Source organism: Andrena cerasifolii, chromosome 1, assembly GCF_050908995.1.
Source record: "Andrena cerasifolii isolate SP2316 chromosome 1, iyAndCera1_principal, whole genome shotgun sequence".
NCBI classification, from domain to species: Eukaryota; Metazoa; Arthropoda; class Insecta; order Hymenoptera; family Andrenidae; genus Andrena; species Andrena cerasifolii.
The window spans coordinates 23,629,115-23,653,472 of record NC_135118.1 but is presented as its reverse complement, the minus strand read 5'-3'; the positions used below and the strand labels follow the sequence as shown (position 1 = coordinate 23,653,472).

At 41.0% G+C, this 24,358-nt stretch overlaps 1 protein-coding gene across 1 annotated transcript; it reads right to left on the bottom strand.

The window, feature by feature from the left end:
• Position 1: 1 nt before the first annotated feature.
• On the bottom strand, positions 2 to 24,206 carry Rab23 (RAS oncogene family member Rab23). Its single transcript, XM_076816196.1, has 6 exons — positions 23,890 to 24,206; positions 16,606 to 16,727; positions 9,206 to 9,368; positions 7,365 to 7,444; positions 7,090 to 7,283; positions 2 to 1,592 (listed from the first exon to the last, which is right to left on the bottom strand). Exons 1-6 carry the CDS (start codon positions 23,920 to 23,922, stop codon positions 1,462 to 1,464), a joined length of 723 nt encoding a protein of 240 aa, XP_076672311.1. The 5' UTR covers positions 23,923 to 24,206; the 3' UTR covers positions 2 to 1,461.
• Positions 24,207 to 24,358: the final 152 nt, after the last annotated feature.

The following is a 24,358-nucleotide window of genomic DNA, read 5'->3' as shown; positions in this document are numbered from 1 at the left end:
GTTTTATTTTCATTTACTTTTTTTCGTTGATATCATTTACGAAAAAAACGTGTTTTCTGTCAACATAATATTTTTGTTTCCCTTACGAACTAGAATATTTGGTTAGCCATTATATTCATATCTGTTTACACATAAATTAATACCTGCAATATTTTCTAAGAATCTGAAACGATTTAAAATAATCTTTAATTTTAAATATTCTACTCAACTGAGCCATAACTCGATAAGAAAAATAATCATATATTACTCACACTGATTACTTCTCACAATCGTGTTGACTCAACATATAACAAAAAAAAAAAAAAAAACGAAACGCTACATTCACCTTTTTCAACGTTCCACGCGGACACATACAAATAATATATTTACAAGACACAAAGAACGTTCTATACTTTTCAACACGATTACGAGCAAGTACGCGATCGGGAAGTGATATATTTTGTATATAAAACGACTTACGCAATTGTATGCTTGAAATTAAAATAACTAACCATATACGTATTTACAAGGTGCATTTGTTATAGTAGTGTCGACGTGTCAGTAATAGTAATAATAATAATAAAGATTAAACAAGAAATCGACGTATAAAAATGTATAGAAATTCTTGCGGTATAAAATGTTACTCAAATCAGAATCTTCTCATTTTGTACTTTGCGTAATTGAAGAGCGTTAACAAATTTCCATATTAATTAAAATCTCGATCAAAATTATATGTTCTATGTTTCTTCGCAGAGTGAATCATATCGAATGTTTGATGCAATCAATTAAAGCGAACCGAGGTGAAACACGTATCTGCAATACTGTTCAGTGATAACGTGATAAGCGACGCGTCACGTCTGCTCCTTTATTAGGACCCTGATTCACTACTACGTTGCGCCTACGTAATTATCGTGTATCGTTAAACGAATTAGCGGTATATTAGGTGGAAGAAGTATAGCGAGCTGAGTTGCGTTCTGTATAATTCCTGGACACTATACCGGGAGTACCGGGACCAAATTGAATTGGCTGCTCGGACCCACTTCCCCCACTGCGAATTATGCCACGCGTGGAATAAGCTGGTGGGGGGTTGGCGCTTGAGTGGGCCCGAGCGGACAATTGAATTTGAGTCGACTATAGCGCATTAAAATGGACATACGTTTTACACCCACGAGGGTATTGCTTTATACATCACACGAGTGTGCCTCTAAGACTCTAGAGCTCGTTATACAGGCCGTTCCAGAACTATAGATGCAAGCTTGACTGTGTAATAGAATTCGTGGAACGAATCAAAGAGCTCCGCGAAGCTGATCGTTGTTGAAAATTTGTATCTGTAGCTCTGGAACACCCTGTGCTTCTTCCATCCAGCGTCCATTATCGAAACTACCGTACGAGGTCTATTTTTGTCATCATAAATAGGAATACCAGTCTGTACACGGTTAAGAGTATTAGTTACAGCTTTCCACACATCTATCCACGCGGTGACTAAAGTAGCCTACAAGCGTTCTTCACGAAATTCCTTTTCTTGTGAGTCTTCGCCTTGGCGCCCGGCCGCAACACTATGGTACCATTCCCTGTGCTTCGACCGCACGTGGATCCGTTCGGACTGAACGCGCCTGTAACAAGTATCAAATACACACCTATTTTCGTAAATTAACGGGTGACGCTCGCGATTAGCTCGTGCTTAGCCAGTCGGCTCGATTTATAGTACAATCCCTTACACTCCATTTGATTACTCGCGACAATGCGTTCTTGCGATAGATTTTTAACAGCTCATCTGTGTATTTGTACGCTATTCGCACGATCTGTAGACGTTGTAGACATTAAGACCGTTAGTTGTGTGATTTATGTTAAGGAATAAAAGAGATACAAACACGCCATCCAATCTCCTTTTTCGTTCTTGGTTCGATTTAATGCAGAGCGTAAGAAAGTATAGTATATTCGTTTGCGATCAACTCCACCCGTTGGGTAAAAATAACATTAAATACCTGCAATTTTTAATAATATGAGAGATTTAACCCTTTGATTGTTTATCTCGTGCGAGGCTCGGGTAGGGCAACAAGTACCTAACAGTTTATCCCGTATAAGGCAAGTAAAATAAAGAAATAAAGGAGTAAAGACATAAAGGAGTAAAGGAGTAAAGGAGTAACGGAGTAATGGAGTAAAGGTGTAAAGGAGTAAAGGAGTAATGGAGTAAAGGAGTAATGGAGTAAAGGAGTAAAGGAGTAAAGGAGTAAAGGAGTAAAGGAGTAAAGAGGTAAAGGAGTAAAGGAGTAAAGGAGTAAAGAGGTAAAGGAGTAAAGGAGTAAAGAAGCAAAGGAGTAAAGACGTAAAGAAGTAATGGAGTAAAGGAGTAATGGAGTAATGGAGTAATGGAGTAAAGGAGTAAAGGAGTAAAGGAGTAAAGGAGTAAAGGAGTAAAGGAGTAAAGGAGTAAAGGAGTAAAGAAGTAAAGAAGTAATGGAGTAAAGCAGTAATGGAGTAATGGAGTAAAGGAGTAATGGAGTAAAGGAGTAATAGAGTAAAGGAGTAAAGGAGTAAAGGAGTAAAGGAGTAAAGCAGTAAAGGAGTAAATGATTAAAGGAGTAAAGAAGTAAAGGAGTAAATGATTAAAAGAGTAAAGAAGTAAAGAAATAAAGAAACAAAGAAGTCGAAAAATGGAAAAATCAAAAATAAAGAAATTTACAATTTCTATCATAAAGGCGGAAATATTGTAGAACGTAAAAAATACACATTATGTGAATCGGAACTTAAAATTTGATTAAACTGTTAAAGAGTTAAGTGTATCAAACCCGGCGATGGATGTCGGGTTGCAGTCCCGCAGGCGTTTCAGCTGGTCAATTCAAAAAGTGCTTATAATACAAAAAAATTGAAAGTTCTCGACTGTGTATGTATGCGAACATTTTTATATTATTTTGACGTATAGAATCGAATGTGATGTCCCGCATTTCCTTCGCCAGCCTGTATAGGGGCGAGTAACGTGATAACGCGCATGTACATAATGTACAATGTCGTTACCGAAACCGCGCGTTTAATTATCGGAGTGGTGGATTACACGCGCAGGGAGCTTGTTCGTGCAAAATAATTAACAGAAACGATTAAAGTTGATTCTCTGGTCGGTGTAAATGCGGCTCCCGTTCCGTTCCCACACTTTTACCGCCCGTGGTACACCTTGCGGATCACGCCACGAGCGTTTTCACGACCGAAATGTAATCGTTCGTTGCGTTCGAGATGAAAGCGGCGGGCCCCTTAATTGTTGCGTTCCTTTATCGTATAATTTAATCGCGATACGACACGCTCGAATAATTTTCCTTCTCCTTTTTCGCATCGGCAAGACCCGATCGTAACTTTTGTCCGATTAGCTTCACGATGGATGGATTTATTTCGAAACCTCACTGTGCACGTTGTTATTAACGTAGAAAACGAGGAGTCACATCCTTTGGACAATGTCCAGCAGCGAGTGAAAAATGTTATGCAGATACGTGTCCGCCTCTGTGTGTAACATACGTGCACTCGCGCGTTATTCAAGAATCGAGATCGATGGTAGCAGTCACGCGATCCGAAGATGTACGTACACTCAGGAACGTATCTGAGGTCCTCAACCTTAAATAAACCAGCGTCCACGAACGTTCATTCTCAATAGCCCTGGCGTTTATCGAATCTCTTCTTTTTAGACTGTAGTATGCTAAATAACTGAAGAATATTTCACTCGAACAGCGGATGTATGTTGAAAAGTCTTACCAAGCGACTGTTTATGTCAGAAAACCGGGAATCTACCTGAAAGCTAAGCTAAGCTAAGCTAAGTTAAGCTAAGCTAAGCTAAGCTAAGTTAAGTTAAGCTAAGCTAAGCTAAGCTACGCTATGTTATGTTATACTATGCTAATTTTTTAAAACGTAGATAATAGAAGATGTTCCTACTTGTGGCAGAGACTTAAGTTTTCACCTCTACCTCAGGGAGGCAGTAAAAATTTCGAAAAGCTTAGCTTAGCTTCCAGTTGAATCCCCAGCTTAAGGATGTAACGAAGTTAATTTTTTAAAACTTAGCATAGCAAAGCTTCAAGCGATTTCTTCTCCTCTCGAAACTTTTACTACCTTCCCGAGGTAGAGGTGCAAACTTAAGTCTCTGCCACAAGTGGGAACATCCCCTAGTACCTAACAAACATTTACACACTGCTCATTACTCATTTATCACCCGCTGCATTTTAGGTAGCTCCAAACAAATTGCATATCCCAATACCCAAAGAATACCCTCGTCAAACTACACGCTGCATGGTCTACAATTCTTCTACTAATTCAATACTCTTCGGTACTCCTGACAAGTTTCCACTGCGTGCGTCCCTGCGCGAGGCGAATATACCCTGCTGATCTATACACACGCGTGACTGCTGGTCAAATACTGGCCAGGGTAGACCACCTGCTAAATGTGGGCCAACCACCGTAGAACGTGCCCCTTTGTCTTGCCTGTCAGCTTCTCGCTCGTAATTTTTACGTGCTCATCGAGCGTTCCGTTCTAACCGAGCCGCGATGAACCGGGCGAGACTTGCGGGGATAATCCACTTCGAGGCTGATACATCTGTCGCCTCACGAGCCGCGAACGTGATGACGATGTACTTAAGGACGAGGCGGCAGGATCGAACCGACCTGCGCGTATAATACAAGCGTGCGTATCCGGCGCGGTTAATACATTATGCATCCTCCTGAGCAGTTTCCAAGAAAGCGCACTGTTCTCTTCGCGCAGCCGTTACGGGCTAAACGACTGGTCAGCGTCTGTCGGGATCGGCCACGTGTGAACCTGCTTCGCCCTATTGTTCCCGTTCGTACAAATCGACGCCTCAATACGCGATGCAGCCCGCGACCGGTGATACCATCCATCGATTTTCTTCGTGGAAAGATCGAACGTGAGGAGGTTGAACGAAGCCCGAGCGAAGCGGCGGTGTCGAAGACGAGGATTTCCCAAGGCCACTTATAACCACTTGGACCTTCCTTCAGGAATGCGTAGATATTTTCTTCTTATCGTGGGTAAGGTGGTTGTATGATTTGTCTGTGTGTCTTGCTTAAGATTCTTGAGACTCTTCAGGATGTAAAAATATGGTTCATTTGGGCCTAGTTATACAGAAAGCTACCAACCCTCAGTGATCTGAAACTAAGTAGATTTAGTTTGAAGGTTGAAAGAAAAGGAGCTTTATTTCTATTCGGTATTTTTTATTTCTTGCTATTGTTTTACAATGTTTTTTAATGGGTTATGTAATAGTGGCTAGTATAATATGATTTTAAATCTTCTGTAGCTTTTCTGTTTCAAGCCTAAAATGGAACTGTGCTTTGGTAGTTTTAATAATTGTATAATGTAAGAGTTGTTCTACGGGTTGGTAGTTTTTTTGCAAAATAAAGATCACCAATTTATGGGATTTATGCAGCGTTTAACTAATTTCTTTTCATTTTGATGGTTGGTAGCGTTCTGCATAACTAGGCCCATTTAAACTTCCACGAGATCCATATAACGCGGAGTCCACATCACGAGGTTAATAAACTATGAGAGCCGGAGAGAGTTAAAATTAAAAAAAGCCACCCGTATCTCTAAATTCCACCAGAGTCTGATAAATTTCTTCTTGCAGGGGTATATAGGAGCTTCTGTTCATCGGCCAACGCCTCGACGATATGAGAATACGAATTAGGACTGTGTTTCAACGTTTTAACGCAGAAACGCTTGTGGCTGTTCAAAGTAGCTTCAGAAAACGGGCTTAATCCCGCTGGCGCTTACAAGGGGAGGACACCATGCGGTAGACACCGATTTTAATGAGCCTTGGCACGATGGATCTATGTCGAAAATAAGTAAATGGGTATCCAAGCGTTTCAGCCAATGGGCCTTAATAATAGAGATATTTACATGAAAATTATTAAAAATTTCACAGTGGCCGTGGAGTTTTAATGGGTAAAAATCTCACACTACCCTGGCGCCCCCGGGGGATTCCCCTCTGAAGAAGTCGGAAGAAGCCTTTTGAAAATTTCCCCAAGTAAATCCCCTACATATTCACAAAGTCTCAGAATTTTATGAATTTCCGGGCTCGGGATCTTTCCTTGTTAGTAATAGAGATATTTACATGGAAATTATTAAAAATTTCATAGTGGCCGTGGGGTTTTAGTGGGTAAAAATCCCACACTACCCTGGCGTCCGCGGGAGATTCCCTTCTGGACGCGTTGGGGTGCCTTTTGAAGATGTCTCCAAGTTAAAAAAAACTTTATAATTTTTTTTTATAAATTATTTTCTTTTATAATTTTTTTTTTTAACTTGGGGAAATTTTCAAAAGGCTTCTTCCGACTTCTTCAGAGAGGAATCCCCCGGGGGCGCCAGGGTAGTGTGGGATTTTTACCCATTAAAACTCCACAGCCACTGTGAAATTTTTAATAATTTTCATGTAAATATCTCTATTATTAAGGCCCATTGGCTGAAACGCTCGGATACCTAATTACTTATTTCCGACATAGATCCATCGTGCCAAGGCTCATAAAAATCGGTGTCTACCACATGGTGTCCTCCCCTTGTTAGTAAAGATTCATTTGGTGCAATTGCATACCTCGAAATCTTTAATTTCCACCCATAAGAGAAGAATAAAAGCAGTGGCGCACCCAGAGGGGGTGCACGCCCGAAGAAAAAGGAAAAAGACGATTAATGTAGCCGCGACTGGAGTAATTCAAGAGCTACGTAAAACGGAAAGAAAACTTCATTTTACTCTTTAAATAAATTTTTAAATTACCTAATCAACTACATTGAATTTGCATTAAGAACATTTTTATCCGTTCAACTCGGCTCCCCTTAAGGTTAAATCCTGACTGCGCCACTGTGTAATAGTAACGCAGTCGATAGCGATCTACTGTCTTCTTTTCCCGAAGAATACAATAAGCAATGATGGCAAACACTAAGGGCGTGCCATTCTCTTCTATCGCTGCTGCTTCTACGAGCTCGCTGTATTTAACAAACAATTATTCGCCCGACCATTCGAAGCGACAGGACCAGTTGCTGTTGATTCGGGACCGCCAGGTAGTAGCACGCGCGCAACGATCGCCTTTCCCGACCCGTCGGGCGAGGGAAGCTCGCGGGATACGTGTCCTACTCACTTATTACTGATGGCGATCTAGGCCCGGCGGAGTATAATCTGAGGTCGTCCTGATAGTCGTCGTCGCAGCGCCGCATCTCGTGGAGGCATCGCGACGCCAGGTGCCGGAAGACGCTCACCACCCCGACGTCCTCTTTCACGGACGTCCTCAGAAGCTTGCAGCCTAGCGCGCGACCGAGCCTCTCGGCCTCGTCCCTGAAACAGCACTGTGCTCGAGATTACTCGAAATTGCGCGCGCCAATTAAGCAGAGGGCCCGTGCTCGGTTCAACGCTTACGGATCGATCACGCACTGATCCACCAGGTCCATCTTGTTCTGCACCAGCACCGTGGGAATCTCGCCGCACTCGTTCTCCACCTGCAAGCCGAAAGTAACGGATTGTCTCTTATCGCGCCACGCTGCCAACGGGATTCGAGCTTTTCTAATTAGCCCCGGCGAATTTCGTGCCGGCGACGTTAATTCGTCGGAGCTAAGCAGCCCTCGTTAAACCAGCCGAGCCTTAGGAAATTTCTCTCCTCTTGCTCAATCCGGAGCCTTAAGCGCGTAGCTTGAAACGATTGGAGAGCCGCGGCTAACTGGCTCCCCGGAGGTTGCGAGTTGAAATGGGAGGGTAGCGCGTGGAGTGTTTGCTTTGAAAATAAATCAGCGAAGCTTGATATACCTAGAATTAAAAATCGGTCGCAGGTAGCTACACTTTCCGGCGCTAAACGCGGAGCGATCGGCCATCCACTTATTTGGAGCAGCGTGCCCAACGCGCGACGAATCGGGGGAAAGAGGCTACGAGGGAAATACTATTTTGAAGCAGGATGCGATCCACTGCAACGGTTATTCACGCCGATTTGTACTTGTTCGTGCTACACCTTTGCCGACGGTTTCTCTGCCGGTCGGGGAAAAAAGCCAACATACAAGTTTCTACGAAAGGAATTCGAGAGCGTGTCCGATGATCTCGAATGTCCCGTCAGAATCGGCCACGGTTACGCGTCGCTCTTGCTGCACTTGTTGTAATCACTGGCGCAAATACTTTTCAGCTGCCTAATGCGCGGTTCATCGCCAGCACGGGCCTACTCGGACGACGGCTGCGTGATTCCCTCCGCCGAATCTCTTTTTTCCTTTCAGAATGCGACCGCGACGACTACCGTAACACGGTTGACTTTCGATCGCTCGCATTGCCGGCATTCCCCCGTCGTTTCGTTCGACGTTCCCGTATCGAACGTTAAGGAGCATTAAAGGGTCACTAACTATGAAAGTACGGCATCGCGCGAGTACTTTTAAGGCATCGTCGTAGGCAGGTACTCGCTGCGAACAATCGCCTGCATTCCCTCCTGCCCTGGACTCGTTTTGCGCGGTCGTGGAGGAAAACCGGCAAGAGTAGCAACGGGAGACGCAGCTTTTCCTTGCCTACTAAGATCAGTGGTAGAATACCGCGTCGAATTATGAGACGCTATTTAAAATGGGAATCGAAATCACTCTGAACCGCTTCGACATTTAATATCGTTGTAAAAACAGAATTTAACGAATATCTACTTTCTTACTATTCCGAATATCTTTTCCAATTAACTGTCTACTCAATATCTACTCTTGCAATTACCAGCTGAAGGCATTTAAACACCTCACACGATGCTACATGATTTTTAAAGGGGACTCAGACGTTATGAATTATTCTGAATAGGGGAAACCTTATAACTCTTTATCAGTGACGGATTCAAGGAAGCAGACCCAGGTGGCAAACGTTCTGGGACACCCTGTGTACATAGCAGAATTACAAATAAATTTACGCACGCGTGGTATGGAAATTATGAGAAAGAAAAAATAAAATACTCATCGGCCGCCCGTTGAATCCGCCACTGGTTTTTATAATTATTTATGAAAGAAAGTGTGTAATCGAAACTGTTCCACGGGAATAAACGAAAAGGTGGGGGATTGTTGAGTTTCGCGATCTAGGCCGTGCCCGCCACCCGTGGAAACGTTTCAGCCGCGTGTCGACTGAAAATCAGCCCCGGCTTTAATGGCACCTTCACTTTCACATTCCACCATCCGTCGTGACTACCTACGGAAACGTGCTTGCGAACCGCGCGCAAGTTCAGGCACGGCGAGTGTGTGTCTGCCGTGCAGTCGTACCTTCAGCTTCCACGAAGGAATGGCGTCGAAGGAATCCCTGTCAGTGGCTGAATAAGCGAGGACGCAGGCATGGGCGCCGCGATAATAAGCCGCGGTGATTGCGTCGAATTCCTCCTGGCCCGCGGTGTCCCACAGCATCAGTCTTACGTCCTCGCCGTCCACCCTGCGGAACGGCACACGGTCGTTAGGAAAACTCCCCAGAACCACGCTCCCGTGTCAACGAGAATTATTTTAATGCCAGGCCGTGCGAAACTGCTCTGCCCCTCTATGGCACTTTTTGGGGCGTTATAGAAATTCTGGAAATTGTTCCAGCGTTCGAGCTGAATGAAATGATACAATACTCCGCGGAGAGCTGCTGGAAATCTGTTAGATTAGTTACCGGGTCGAGTGAAACGATATAGTGCGTCCCCGAGATATAAGTAGCGACTTCGTAAATGCAGCGGGGGTTCGGGTGCTTAAGGGGTTGGACCACCTCGACCAGGTCAAGAAATACCGCATGCTTGGGAATTTATAATACAGTTTTTTCGATTAAAATTTTTCAGTAAAGATAGAGGCCTCTTTGAATAATATATGTAATTTTTTCCAGGTTGTCAGGTAAAAATTAAAATATCGAAAAAATTAAACGTCTGTCGATCGACAACTTAGTTTTATCTAATATTCCATTGCTAAAATTTTGTTTAAAAAATGTGTTCGTTAGAAATAACGTACACTGCCATATTTGTTTTTAAAGAAAACTTGAAAACAAATTCTACATATTATTCAAAGATCTTTATTGAAAATTTTAATCCAAGAAACTGTTTTTTTTCACTTAGAAATAAATTCCTAAAGATACGGTATAGGGCCCAGGAGGCCCAATCTTCCAAAAAAGTATGATTTTATCCAAATACTAGGTATTTTTTTGTGTTTCACAATTTTCATACCACACGTGCGTAAATTTATTTATAATTCTTGACTTGGACAAGATTGTCTAACCCATTAACGCCCCCGAGTGTTTCGGTGGCAAGTCAAACGCCCAGGGACGTGTTCAGTGTTCATTTTGGGTATTATTCGTTCGAGATCGGTAGAAGAAAATGTAACCAAATAAGCACAGCCTTGTGGCAAGTAGCAATGGACCCATTTGGTGGCTTGTAGCCTCAATGGTATCCACCCCACTTGAGTGGGTCTTCGCTTAGTCGCTCTATCTCGGGGACGCGCTATATTTCAGTTTAGGTCCGCGCGAGGCTCGCGAGAAATTTCTTTATACCATGATGGTCTCGTTAAACCGGACTGAAGTTATGCCGCGGCAAAGGTACCGTTTAAGGAGCTTACATGGAATAGGACTTTCCGCACAACGGCTGCGAAGAAAGACTTGTTTGATCAGCTGGAATAAAGTGGGGAACGAGCCACACTTGCATTTTTATAATGCCACCGCATTTCGCGAGCAGGGGGGGTTTAAAAGCACGTGATACGAAAAGGTCGTGCGTGGACTCTTCGTGGTAATGTATTCCTCGGGGGGGCGTGCGTGTGCGTGCGAATTAAATAAAATCGGACGAAGCCGTGTCGTGACGAAGGTCATCGTCTGGCGACATACACCGCTTCGAACACAATAAATGCATACATATACATGAACTTGCGGATTAAACGTTGCCTTCCGTTTTTCTTTCGAGGAGAGTTCCAGGAGTTGGGTACCGTAGGGTAGCATAATAAATGGATCGAGTTGTGTTCAGGGCCCGATCTAGGGAGCGAAGCAGAGCAACTGCCCAGAGCGGCAAATTTGGGGGTGGCAAAATTGGTTAATTGACAATCTATGAACATTACGTTTTCTATAAAACAAAAGTCCTTTGTTATTCAACAAATGCCTGTAAAAAAATTTATTCACTGTCAAAAATTATATTTTAAAATAATGTTAATATATAAAGCAGAAAGGTTGTGCTTGCGTTTGTCTGCCGCCTAAAAAAAATCTCGAAAACCGCTCGAACGATTTGAATGAAAATTTACAGGGAGTTGCAGCAAACTATTCCCCTCCTTGTATTGAGAGCACATTTTCAATATAATTTCTTTAAAAAAAGATAAAAAATATTTTTCCTATAAAAAAGGGAAGAAATCAGAAACATCAACGTAAAAACTGTATTAATTTGTTTAACAAAATTTTGCTCCCTGCACAAGATGGATACTGTCTTACAGATTATAAAAATGCCTTTACTTTGTGTTTTAGGCAATTCACCTGTCCGGAATCGTGTTCACCATCGAACGGTGCATCGCGTACACGCTCTCACATTTATATTTATAACTTTTTTTCCTATAAATATATTTAACAATTTTTTTTTGCGCATTAAAGTCAACGAAATGACGCTTAAAAAAGTAGAACAAAAATTATCTCTATATTCATTTATTACTTCAGAATGTGCGTTTGAAGAAGGGCCTGTTTTCGGGCTGTTGAGGGTAACCTACCCCCTTAAATAAACAAAAAACTCATCTTAAATCCTAATGTTTATGATAGATATACCTGTTATGCAGTAAACACTATCACCCAGGACAACGTCTCTCCAATTACTTACTTTTTACCAATTTCTACTTGATCATACTAAGTTCCAACTAAAGCATTCTCCATTCACAGCCTTTTTATTCAATGGAGCTGCATAATTTTATTAAAAATAATCCTCCATGTACAAGCGACAAACTTTTCGGACCAACTGAATAAAATATTGAACCGCCACATACTTTTACTTTCAATACCTAATGTCGATGCGAATAAACACCGAGGACATCGGCGTAAACGGAGAGACGATCCACAGGTGCGCAGTAATGAACGTGTTACAGCCTCCGTCGGATAGCAGCTAGAAATCATTGGTCCACGATGATGCTAATGAATACAGTAACTGTACACCTCGCGACTAATGAATGAATCGATTGGATTGAATTTTATAAGTGGAATAACGAGATGGGATAATGTTTCATCGCGCACTGGTTTGAGAGAAACGCGGACGAGTTTTCTCCTTATGCTCCACGCGCTTTCCTCACGACTATAGATGAAGAACTCAACCAGGGCTCGATCTATTTAGCTCTTCCGCTGCTCTGGGCAAAAATGATCTTTGCCAACCTTTATATTTAATTATAAATAACTAGACGGGGTTATGCAAAATAGCTTTAGTACTTGGCTTCGCCAGGAATTTAGATGCTGATTTTATAAAAAAAAAAATAGTCATTTAGATTCTGATTTTATGAAAAAAAATTGTAAGAACTAGTCACATTCATCTGGATTAGCCAAGTATAATGAGCAGAGGCATATTTCTTGACTCCAGCGTTTACCGTTGGTTTTCCAGATTTTATGTTCACCGTTTTGGAAAACGTAGTTTCTGGGAAATCGCGTTTAAAGTTGGACATCGTTATCCGATCTCGTGTGCAGGCTCGTACATTTTTTACTGTAATTTCTACATTTTTTAGAATTTTGGCGCCCGGTTGCGCTTAAAATACGTAGAAAAGATGTAGCTAGCGGATGCAAACATCCTAAAAAACAAATTTCGAAAATTTTTAGGGTAACCTACCCCCTTAAGCATTTCCACCACTTTTTACACGATAAAAGATTTCTTAGCAGAGGCTCCGTTGAAAAAACTGTACTGGAGTTCAATAATTCTAGAAGTATTGAATACTATGAAAAAAGATACAGCAGTGTTTCCCAAAATTTTTTGAGTCGCGATCCCCTTATATAATTTTCAAATAATCTGCGCTCCCTCTCGCATAAGGTAAAGAAAACACATTAAAAGTAGATATTTCAGAATATAATTCTAACTTAATAATATTTTTAAAAAAACCTAAAAAACCGTGGCGATCCCCCAAAAAACATTTCGCGACCCACAGGTTGGGAATCACTGAAATACAAAAAATGCGTCGAAGCAATTTTCTTATTTTTGACAAAATTTGTTCACTAATTAATACATTGATACACATTTATAATTTAATCACTGTCCAATAATTAAATGTTACATATTAATTTTTTTATTTTGACCATCAAAACTACTACTTAGAGATTATTTAGATTAACAGAAATTATTTTGAAGCTAAGTAATTTCTTTTTGAACCTTTTGCATGAACCTAACACATTCTTCCTTCCTGTGTTAATATCGTTGAAACGTGTACAAGTAGGTATTAGGATTCGTTATTGCGTTAAGTTCAAAGGCCATTTTAGCACCTCTGGGTTGAACCTGTTAAACGTCTTAGCAATTTCTTATTAACCACGGTGGATTTCACCCCGACCAGTATTGCTGAAGCTTCAATACACGCGATTTAACAAATCCACATACTGGTTTTCATTTTCGTGGCCGCGAAGCTGAAAGAACGGAGGCGCAAAAAGGTGACTTTCCTCTTCCTTAAAAAGGGGACCACGAGTGCCGTCGGGGCAAAAGTGCATCAGGAAGTATCCCACGACAGCGTGTGTCGTGGAGACGAATAAAACGAGCATTTCCCAAGGACCTACAAACGTGCAATGCTTCTGGAAAAATGCCTCGCCAAAGCGCGTCTCTACGCAAATATTTCCCTTTCAACGAAATATCATTGCCCTTGTCGAACGGAAAATGGTGCAGTGCAATTTCAATCATTTAATCTCGAGTTCTTGTTTATAAAATAAACAAAAGACTGGTGGGTTTTTGGAGTGCTCAATTATCCCTTGACTTCTTTCACGAAAATTTACGAAATGGGAGGTCTGGAATGTTTTCAGAATGCCAGAACGTACTCGGAATCTCTAATATGCGAATAACTTAAAAATTTATGAGCAATCTCGAATAGTGTAATAACGGAACGCGCAAACTGTTCGATTAATAAATCTCGCCCACTGTTGAATTGCAAATTAACGTTAAGGATATGTACGTGGGAACATTCAGCACCAATCTGATAGCCACACTTTTTCTACGAAATATGTACCTTTCTTTAAGCACATAATCTGCAAAGGAAAAAAGCTTGAAGTGGTGATTCATGTCTGAACGAAACCCCGATGTAACCTTTGAGATTCGTACTATCTTTTATCTTCTTCAAATTATCTCTATTCTTTCAAGACACTCGTTCTACAAAACGAATGTTAATAAATAGAAAATTAGAAACCATTAATACCGAACGTTTCAGGTGCCTGGATCCTTTTACAGACATTCTCAGAGTCGTAAATCTTTTTAATACACTTTGAAGCAGATTCAGAGAATACTGCGATGAATACTTTTACTCTTGAACGACGCTACAGCTTTTCACATAAATTTCTGTGCTTAAATGATCGGTGCATTGCTCTGTATTGTTTCTAAAAGATCTTGAGCATTATAGATTCAGGAGATTGTGCCGCAAGAACTATTACATCGAAGCATATAGTTTCTCCTTAATTGGTAATCAAAGGAATAATGGCGCGTACCGCGAGTTTCATTAAAACGGACATAATAACGGGAATTTAATTGGCCGTCCCGTTTTACGATCGGGACCAAAATTAAAAGCGAGTGGAAAACATAGGTAAACGTTCGCCGATTCTCCCAGAAAATGCTGGTAGGACGACTCCCTGACTAGGATGTCTTTCGCGAAACGTAATTAACTGACGCGGACCGCGTATGTACACGCGGAGCACACACCTATTATGCATTCTTGTTTAACGCAGTCTTTAATTATCGACCGACGTTCCATCGAGCTCCTCTTCCTACACTTTCAGCACCGTGTAAATGATTTTTCGCCCCGGATATTAATATTCCCACCATTCGTGAGACGTTACCCTTCAACGCGAACGTGGGCAGAAATCGTCAAAGTAAAACGAAAAGCGAACGAACGGATTCTATAAGCTAGGAATGTTAACCCTCCGTGGTCACATTTTCTTATAATCAGAAATTGGCCACATGGAGTTCACTGCACCCCAGCGCCATTTTTGAGTTAAGTATCATTTTCGTATTTTGGAATCTTTTAACTTTTGAGTTATCATTTTCATATCTTTGAATCTTTTAATAACTTTTGAGTTACAATTTCCATATTTTTGAATCTTTTAACTTTTAAGTTATCGTTTTCGTATTTTGGAATTTTTTAATTTTTGAGCTACCATTTTCATATCTTTGAATCGTTTAATAACTTTTGAGTTACAATTTCCATATTTTTGAATCTTTTAACTTTTAAGTTATCGTTTTCGTATTTTGGAATCTTTTAACATTTGAGTTACCATTTTCATATCTTTGAATCTTTTAATAACTTTTGAGTTACAATTTCCATATTTTTTAATCTTTTAACTTTTAAGTTATCGTTTTCGTATTTTTGAATCTTTTAATAACTTTTGAGTTACAATTTCCATATTTTTGAATCTTTTAACTTTTAAGTTACCGTTTTCGTATTTTTAAATCTTTTAACTTTTGAGTGATAATTGTACAATCGTAATACTCATACAGTCATGCTCTAATGGTCTTTTCCTAGAAATGTAAATTTTGATATGATGAAATTTGTATTTGCAAAAATAGTTGTGAAAAAAGCGATTATTTTTGTTAAAATTCACCCAAATTTAAATTTTAATATTAAGGTGTAAATTCATTTTGAATTCGCAAGGCCGTGATATTTGAACTCGAAAATTGTCTGGGCTGTGATACACCCCGTGTGACCACGGAGCGTTAAAATTATTAAAGTCAATATTTATATCTTATTGAAACACAATCTTCTTTAATTGACATATCTACGTCTTAACGGCCCCCTTTCATTTCCATATATCACCTAGATAGATACTTAAAAAAACAAAAACTGATGAATTAATCATTTCTAAACGATCCATCACTAAAATGAAGATGAATATCTCTGTTAACATGTCTCAACGCAAAAAGTCTCTATAGGAAACAAAAAAACAAACAACCTTTACTTTGTAAAATCTAATTTGTCCACGCGAATATTACAATTAATTCCAAGGTTCCCAGCAAATTCATTCGATGATTGAACTGACACGGAGTTTTCTCCGTCGCTTGAGAGATTCCAAGTGCGTTTTATCGCATATCTCGCGTATAAACAAATGAAACGGTAATCGAGGGGCAAAAGAAGCAGGCGAAATTATTAAATTCGAAACACCACGGGAATTTTCTTGTCCAGGCTACGGCAGGATCGGATCAGAGAATTTTTCTTGTGTTTCTTCTTGTCGATGCGAAATGGCTTCGCGCTGCTATTACCGACCAGCTCGAAAACTCGTTCAGATTTTTTCGCGGCGATCAATAAAGATCGCCCGTTGATCCGATTACGACGAGCAGATAACGTCGATACGGCGGCTTCGTCCATATTAGTCGAATATTATACGCGAGACCGTTTCATTCGCTAATTGTCGATCTAAATGTTTAAGTGAAAAGGGGGATTGTATCGTTACAAGAACTGCAGCGATGAACAAGGATTAAAATGACGGTGGCAGTGTCTGTAAAAAGTGAAATGCTGTTTCTACTTACTCGATCTCCCGTTCCAAAAAATCCACGCCGATCGTTTTCTTGTAGTCCCTCGTGTAGGTGCCCTTGCAAAACCTTTGGATCATCGAGGACTTCCCCACGGCACCGTTACCGACTATCACCACCTGTAAATGAACGTTCCCACGTGATTATTTAATTCCACGATCGCTGGCTTAAAAGGCATGTTGTATACAATCCCGAGTGATCAAAATATTGCGCATTTATATGAAAATAAAAAATTAAAGAAGCAAGGAGAACGAAGAAAATGTTAATTCTAGGTCTGACGGAGCGATACGCATAGAACTATCGACGTCCATGTGTTCCTTTATAGATGAGATACATCTTTATCGCTGGTCATTATGAATAATTTCGAATTTAATGGAGATAGCTCGCGTACGTGCACGATCATCCCGAAAGTGGACTTTCTAAAAGCCGTAGGTCGAGACGAGCAAGAAAGAGCCATAGATCTTGCAGTTAATTTCTCGCTCGACTTTCCTGCTAGGCGATTATAAGGCGCTCGTGAAATAAAAACGGCCGGCTCTTCGTCTAGTAACAGGGACATCAAGGTTGATTGATCCCATCTTGCAAACGGTGAAATGATGGTTTGATAGTAGAAGGTAATAGGATAAGTAGAACAGTAGATTGAAAATTATGGTAGTAATAGTAGCGGTCATAGTAGTAATAATGGTAGCCTCGAGCATAGTAGTAGTAATAGTGGGTCGAGTAGATATAGTAAAATGACTCGAGTAGTAGTAGTAGTAGTAGTAGCTCCGGTAGTGGTAGTAGTCGACGGTATACCTAGTAATAGTAATAGTAGTAGAGGTATACCCGGTAGTAGTACTAGAAATAGAAGTAGAGGTATACCTAGTAGTACTAGTAGTATACCTAGTAGTGGTGCTGGCAGTAAAGGTAGCCTAGTGCTAGATGTACACCTAGTGGTAGAGTTCGGTATACAGGGAGGTAGATGTATACCTAGTGGTAGAGGTATACCTAGTGGTAGAGGTATACCTAGTGGTAGAGGTATACCTAGTGGTAGAGGTATACCTAGTGGTAGAGGTATACCTAGTCGTAGATATAAACCTAGTGGTAGATATATACCTAGTGGTAGATGTATACCTAGTGGTAGATGTATGCCTAGTGGTACAGGTATGTCTAGTGGTACATGTATACCTAGTGGTAGAGGTACATCTAGTGATAGATGTGTATCTAGTGGTAGAGGTATACCTAGTGGTAGACGTATACTTAGTAGCAGTAGTAGTAAAGCTATACCTAGTAGCAGTAGTAAAGGTAGGCCTAGTGGTGGTATTAGTAATTGATCAAAATTATCAGTAGCTTCGATTGCCTTAACGCGAGAAGAACATTCGAAACTGTTATAGTCGCAGGTAATCGATAAGAGAACGTTGAATTACTAGAAGCATTGCTTTCCAATACAGCCCCCCTGCAGGATTGTAAAACACGTATCGAAGGCATGGAATGGCATTAAAGTCACATGTAGCCATCGTCGATGCTCAAACGTTTTACATTATTCTATGTCACTTTCTACGTCCATGATGTATTGAGCCACGTCTTACGAGACGAGAATTAGCGTTATTGCTTCATTACTAACATCGGGAGAGAGAGAATAGGACACTAATGATACACGACGATAATATTCATAGGCAGTAAAATTATCAGGCGAATATGATTCGACCTCCTTCCCGTAATTAAAGCCGCTGTTGAAAGCATGTATACTTTCGGTACTAGAATAAAAATCGAGCGTCTTGTTCACCTAATAACAGATGTCGGAACCGGCTCGAACCAAATTATTGATACAACGTCCCCTGCCTCCGAGCAAAAGTAAAGGATATGTAAAATACAGAAACCGCAACATGGGGGGACCGGAGAAGCAGTCGAATACCTTTTATGCTTTCAGGTTGATGAACAGTTTTTCGTGTATGTACAGTTACTAGCGGCCCGCGATTTCAGGGAAAGAAAAGGAGGAAGCGATTAATTACGAATACCCTCGCCCAGAACATACTAAAGGCGTACGTCTCTATTTCTTTAATTAGTCGTCCACGAAACGGTTTTACTTAAATGCCACTAGGGAGTAGAACTGTAAACGCAACGTATCAACGACCTTCCCAAAAGAAACCCTACAATATACACTTCGTTTTGCTTTCCGTGTAAGTACATAAGTATGTATTCTAAGTAGGGAATACAATCCCGGGATTCCGCGATCCCGGCTGCTTTTAGGATTCCAAAAATCCCGGGTTTTGATATAACTAATCCCGAGAATTTCGGGATTTTTTAAAAACGTGAATTACTTTATGAACACCTGAAAAATATAAAAATAAATTAACATAGTCACTTAATAATAAGAACAATACTAATAATAATGATTTATTTAAATAATAATATTGAGCCGCGTATAACTAACTAAACTGTATTTATATTTTCACTTTCCGCTGTTTTGAAATCGCAGCGAGTTGCAAATTGCTCCTTGTCTCAGCAGTTAAAGTCGAAACATTGTAGATGTGTACTTTAGGTGCATTGCTGTTTCTTCGTTCGCATTCCGAAAAATCTTCATAATGGTTTGCTGATATTATCTATTTATTGAAACTTTATTATTCCTCATTCTCCTACTGTTTTTACTGTTAAAAATGATTTAAGCTTACGTTTCAGACAGCTGATAAAAAGTAAGTTTGTTTACTTTAAATAAACGTTCAGAATTTTAACACAAAACAAATCAATATAATTACTGAAATTTTCCGTTACCCAATCCCGGGATTAGTCCCGGAATCCCGGAGATAGGCTTTAAAGGACTCCCGCAAACCCGGGATAGTAAATAATGACCGCGATTGTATTCCCTACTTCTAAGTTCAGCGATTCGTCCCTTAGTATACCACTGCTGTGATTCGTGTACGTGTTCCATTGCGTGTGGAAATCTGTTAAGAATATGGGGAGTCGTGACCCGGAATCGCGCCACGCGTCGCCCCTTAAATAATTCCGCCGAATTCGAGATAACGGTGCGCCTGGAGCGAGAAGTGGGTTAAGTCGATAAGGGCCCCGAGTCCACGTGAACCGGTCCCCAGCGCTGAGCTTCTGTGGGGAGCTATATATAGGGAAACCAGCGCACCCTAACGAGCGCATCACACCTTGTCCAGAAACGTGTAAATCCCCATGTCTTACCACCGCCAACCGATCATTAGGACTTCGACTTCTGCGCCCATGCTCCGGCTAATTAAGCGCCGTAAAAAACCCGCGCGGTATGTTCCACCTTAATTCAGAAATAAACGTATCTCGAGCAGCAAATCGAACTGATCGCGAGCAAGATTATAACGCGTCGGAGAGGAAGGGGAGGATCGTTAGAATCTTGCCGCCAGCGGATGTGTCAAGGACACCTCAAGGTCAACCTCAACAACCCCCATCGCTCTCCTTCTTAAAAGACCAGCAACGTTTCGACGTTTCGAACCTTCCAACGGGCGTCTGCTTTCAAGGTCGTTTCATTGCGCGCCCGTGACCTTGATTGACCTTGTGCGGACGGGTCATCGAACTCGCCTGAAAAGTGACGGCCACCCGGCGGAAAATTGAATGCCTCCCGCTGGGAAGAAGAAGAGGACTGGCGACGACCTTGGAACCCTGAATTATTTAATCATCCTTCGAGTTAGCGGATCTGCATAGCGCACCTACAGCTGTCCTGTAATCCCGTGCATAGAATAGCCACCGTGGGAAGATCGATGTTCCCTGAGAAAATACGAAAAGCAGGGGATCGATGGTGGGCCCGACGTAATTGGAGAACGCCTCACCTCGTTACTCGCGAAAAGGCACGGGAGACGCTGACCATATGTTACTCACAATGTAACAGCGAGGCGTAATGTCCTGAATATTGGGCACCGTCCTGCAAGAAACTGTGTACGCTTTAACGGAGGAATGAGTACGGCACACAGGAGAGTCGCGTTAATGGATGAACGTTAGAGAGTCCTTTTACAGCGTCGTAAAACAAGCGAGTAGTCGCAGAAATAAAATTGTTCCGCTGAAAGACGAGCGAAGTACCGTTTTCCCATTTGAACGACCGTCGACGTAGAGAAAGAAGTGTTTGTTATTGGGCGCGCTCAGTCTCTGTTAACAAAAGCAATGCAAGTTAAACGCTGTAATTCAGAATGTTATATCATCGGACCAGCCAACGGTCTTCATTAATGCTTTCCTCCTACAGATCTGGTTAATTACAATACTCAGCCGCGATTCCGCGATAGTTATTGGGAAACGAGCGGCACACCAATTAAACCGGTGTATGCTAATCGTGCGAATTTCTGAAACAGACCGATGCCCCTTCCCACTCGCGGGTATCACCCAAGGCATGCATCCATTCGATCGTATCTCGTGAACAGTTAAGTCGAGTTTCGAATAACGTCAAGTGTACGACGGTGGTGGAAATCATTTTTCGTTTATGCAAAGCCAGAGACGTTGGGCACATCTGTTGTCCTACTTCTTATCCGAGCGTAGCTTCCTTTTTTTGAAATAGAAATTATAAATGCAAATTGTTGGAGGCTGTAACGACACCGCGCCACGCTACTTCTAGAAATCAATGAAACGGCCACATCGAATTGAATTGTGACGATGACCCATGCTCCTTTTATTATTCTTTCATTTCGTTGCTTCGCCGTCTTCCCCTAAGGCGGCTATGAATAGCTCGCTTGATAACACCCCTCTTAACGAGTTCCGTGAATACTAGATCATTCCATTAACACCTGCATCGAGAGGATGAAAAAATTATCCAGTCATCAATTAATAATATAATAATAATTTATAATATTGAAAATTATCTCAAGTCATTCTCTATGTAAATTATCTTTGTGAAAAGGAGTGAGAACTCCATAAAAAACTTCAGAAAAGTACAAAAATTACGCCAAGTACATGAAAACAAATAAATCATAAAAAATAGAAGATAATAATAATTATAAAATAAACAAAGATGTGAAATCAAAATGAGCTGCATGTACATAAAGGTGATGATAAATACAAATAAATATTTTAATACGAATAAACATTTTATTCAAAATACTTGGCGCCGCTAAACTAAATAAATATGTATAAATTGCATTAATTAATCTTTTTCTTTCTTTCTTGTGTGTGCGTTCATGAATGTGTGTATGTGTGCGTGCGCATATGCTACGTATGACATTAGAATTAAATATATGTAGAATAAATCTGACTGAGTTTCTAATATGTATATGTATACGTTTATGTATTTTAGATTGTAAGGGAGTTATTGTAAATTATTAATACTAGGACAATTAATATTTTTTCTGTTTCGCAGCGCCAAGTATTTTGAATAAAATGTTTATTCGTATTAAAATATTTATTTGTATTTATCATTACCTTTATGTACGTGCAGCTCATTTTGATTTCACATCGTTTTTTATTTTATAATTATTATTATCTTCTATTTTTTGTGATTTATTTGATTTCATGTACTTGGCGTAATTTTTTTACTTTTCTCAAGTTTTTTATGGAGATCTTAACTACATAGATACATTTCTAACGGAAGTACTAATCATTTTTGTACTTGTATAGCTAAGGGCATCGGAAGTAGGTTTGGTTGAAAAACAGTCCCTGGCTGAACTTCGCCTTTGCTTTTGTCTTTGTTTACCTTCTTTTAGTTATCTCTCTGTTTGTGTTGTGCGATAAAGACGTTTAATAATAATAATAACAATAATAATAATAATAATAAGTATCTACTATCTTACCGATAAATTAATTTGCCATTGAAATGGAAATATATATTTTGAGTTTAATATTCTAATGTTCGTAAAGCGGGTCAGAGTGCCGAGGCATAAAAGATCATCAATCTTCCACGCATCTTCGGGCCCCTGGTTTAATAGCTAGACAGTCGCGCGCTAGAATTTCCGACGATCGAAGTCACCGTTAAAATTTCCTTCCCGCACGAATAAAAAAATATCACCGCGAGCCATCGCATTCCAGACGAATGGATACCGCGTATCGTGCACGAAAATTATGTCTGGTGTCGCTTGAAAAACTTCGCCGGCGATAACGGTACAGGCGTTAACGCCGATCTCGGAAAAAATGTTAATAAAAGGAACGGCTCGTGTACACACGACGAGAAGAATTGTGTAACTGCTTCCGTAGTAGATTCGTCAACGACCACCCGACGTAACCGCCAATGACGTCGCTCGCGGCATTTGAACTTAATCGATTTTAAATATGATATCCCAAACGAAGCACATTTCTGTTTAAACGAACGCGAAAGAGGTATCGGCGCGCGACAGATCCGAATATCGTCCAGCGCACTTGACTCGAGAGAAGAGCACCGATTCCGCTGCACATTTCACCGCGACGAAAATAAGATGTAACACATTGCTCGCTCCAACTGCGGACAATAAGAGCAGCAAAAGTAATGCGTGCACTTATACGAGCACATACCCGTGAAAATGTCAGGGTGTACCGTTATGGCAATCGAAAGATAAGCTGCAATCATTGGAGCAGGACCACACAATACTGCACGCATCTCCGCGTACACGTCCAATATCGTGTACCATTGTATGGTAAAAAATGATCCTGTAGAAAAATGTATTACTAAATACTTGCTATTTATTTGTGTTAATCTGGTTATTATTCTACATACCATCTTAGAATTATTCAGAAACGATTCAGTCGAGTTTAAAAAATCGAGTTGCGAATTTTAAACACTCCATTCGAGATAAGTAAAAGTAAGCGAACGATTCGCTTTTTTTTTAAGTAAGTCGCGTATTGTTACGTACGCGAAGCAATTATTGCTGATTATCTTCGCATCGTGGTTCCATCTGTCCGCCCATTATCATCCTCATTATTCGTTCCCTTTCCCTGGAGGAAGGGAAAGGAAGGAAAAACGGGAGTTTAGTATTCCTAACCTATAGTATATTTGAGCCGGCGTCGCTCGCGTGCCATCGTAACGCAGAGATCTGTCACTGCGCATACGCATTTCCGAAATTCGATTTGAAACACAAACTCGACTAAAATACGCCCGTTTCCTTCGAAGAGCCAGCGATTCGATACCTTCGGGACTGGTTGTCGTTGCTATTATCGTTTCATTTCAGGACGAGAAGCGTTACTTTCAAGTGAGAGGGGTTACGGTCCGTGTAAACAAGTAATATCCAGTTGCTCGTCCTCGCTGACGAGACGTTAATGTGTCCTAATGCCTTTCGAAGCGCGCCAATTAAAGAGTATCGTTCCGCGAAGAGGCTGCGAAGATATCGACTGACTCTTATGCGAGGATATCGAGGCGGTAATGGAAACGAGAATTTTGATTACCTTGAGTGATATCTCGAGTTCTTCCTCCCGCATTCTGACCGTAACGTGATTAGCATAATATCCAGCTACGATATATCCCGCGATGTCTGCCGCCGATCTTTTCGTGAGAAAATTCTACTCCGAGGAACAATCACCTTTCACGATATTTCGAATCAACCACCACACACCGTGACCGAATCATTGCCGCAGATTTTGAATAGAACTCACGCGCCTTCCTCCTCCGTGCATCGCCGATATCGTGAAATATTTCGTCGCAGGAGAGGAACATATACACCGGACACGCGAGTACGCGCCACTAGCCGACTGAACACCTGTAGGAGACACCTGCCGTGACTAACCGTCTGGTAACTTTCTCTAGTGACTTTTCGAGCTGCCGTCAGGAGTAATTGCCAATCGCCGGGAAAATATTAGGGACCGCGAAAATACAGAATTGAAAGTATTTGAAAGGTGATACTGGACGAGGAGGGGG

Bases quoted from the DNA above. Each gene is read 5' to 3' on its own strand.
- Rab23 (XM_076816196.1), bottom strand. From the start codon at position 23,922: ATGCGGGAGGAAGAACTCGAGATATCACTCAAG. The intron at 9,369-16,605 runs GTAAGTAGAAAC...GCCGTTCCGCAG, and splicing joins TTTTTGGAACGGGAGATCGA to GGTGGACGGCGAGGACGTAA. The intron at 1,593-7,089 runs GTGAGTAGGACA...TACTTGTTACAG, and splicing joins TAGATCGCCATCAGTAATAA to GCGCGTTCAGTCCGAACGGA.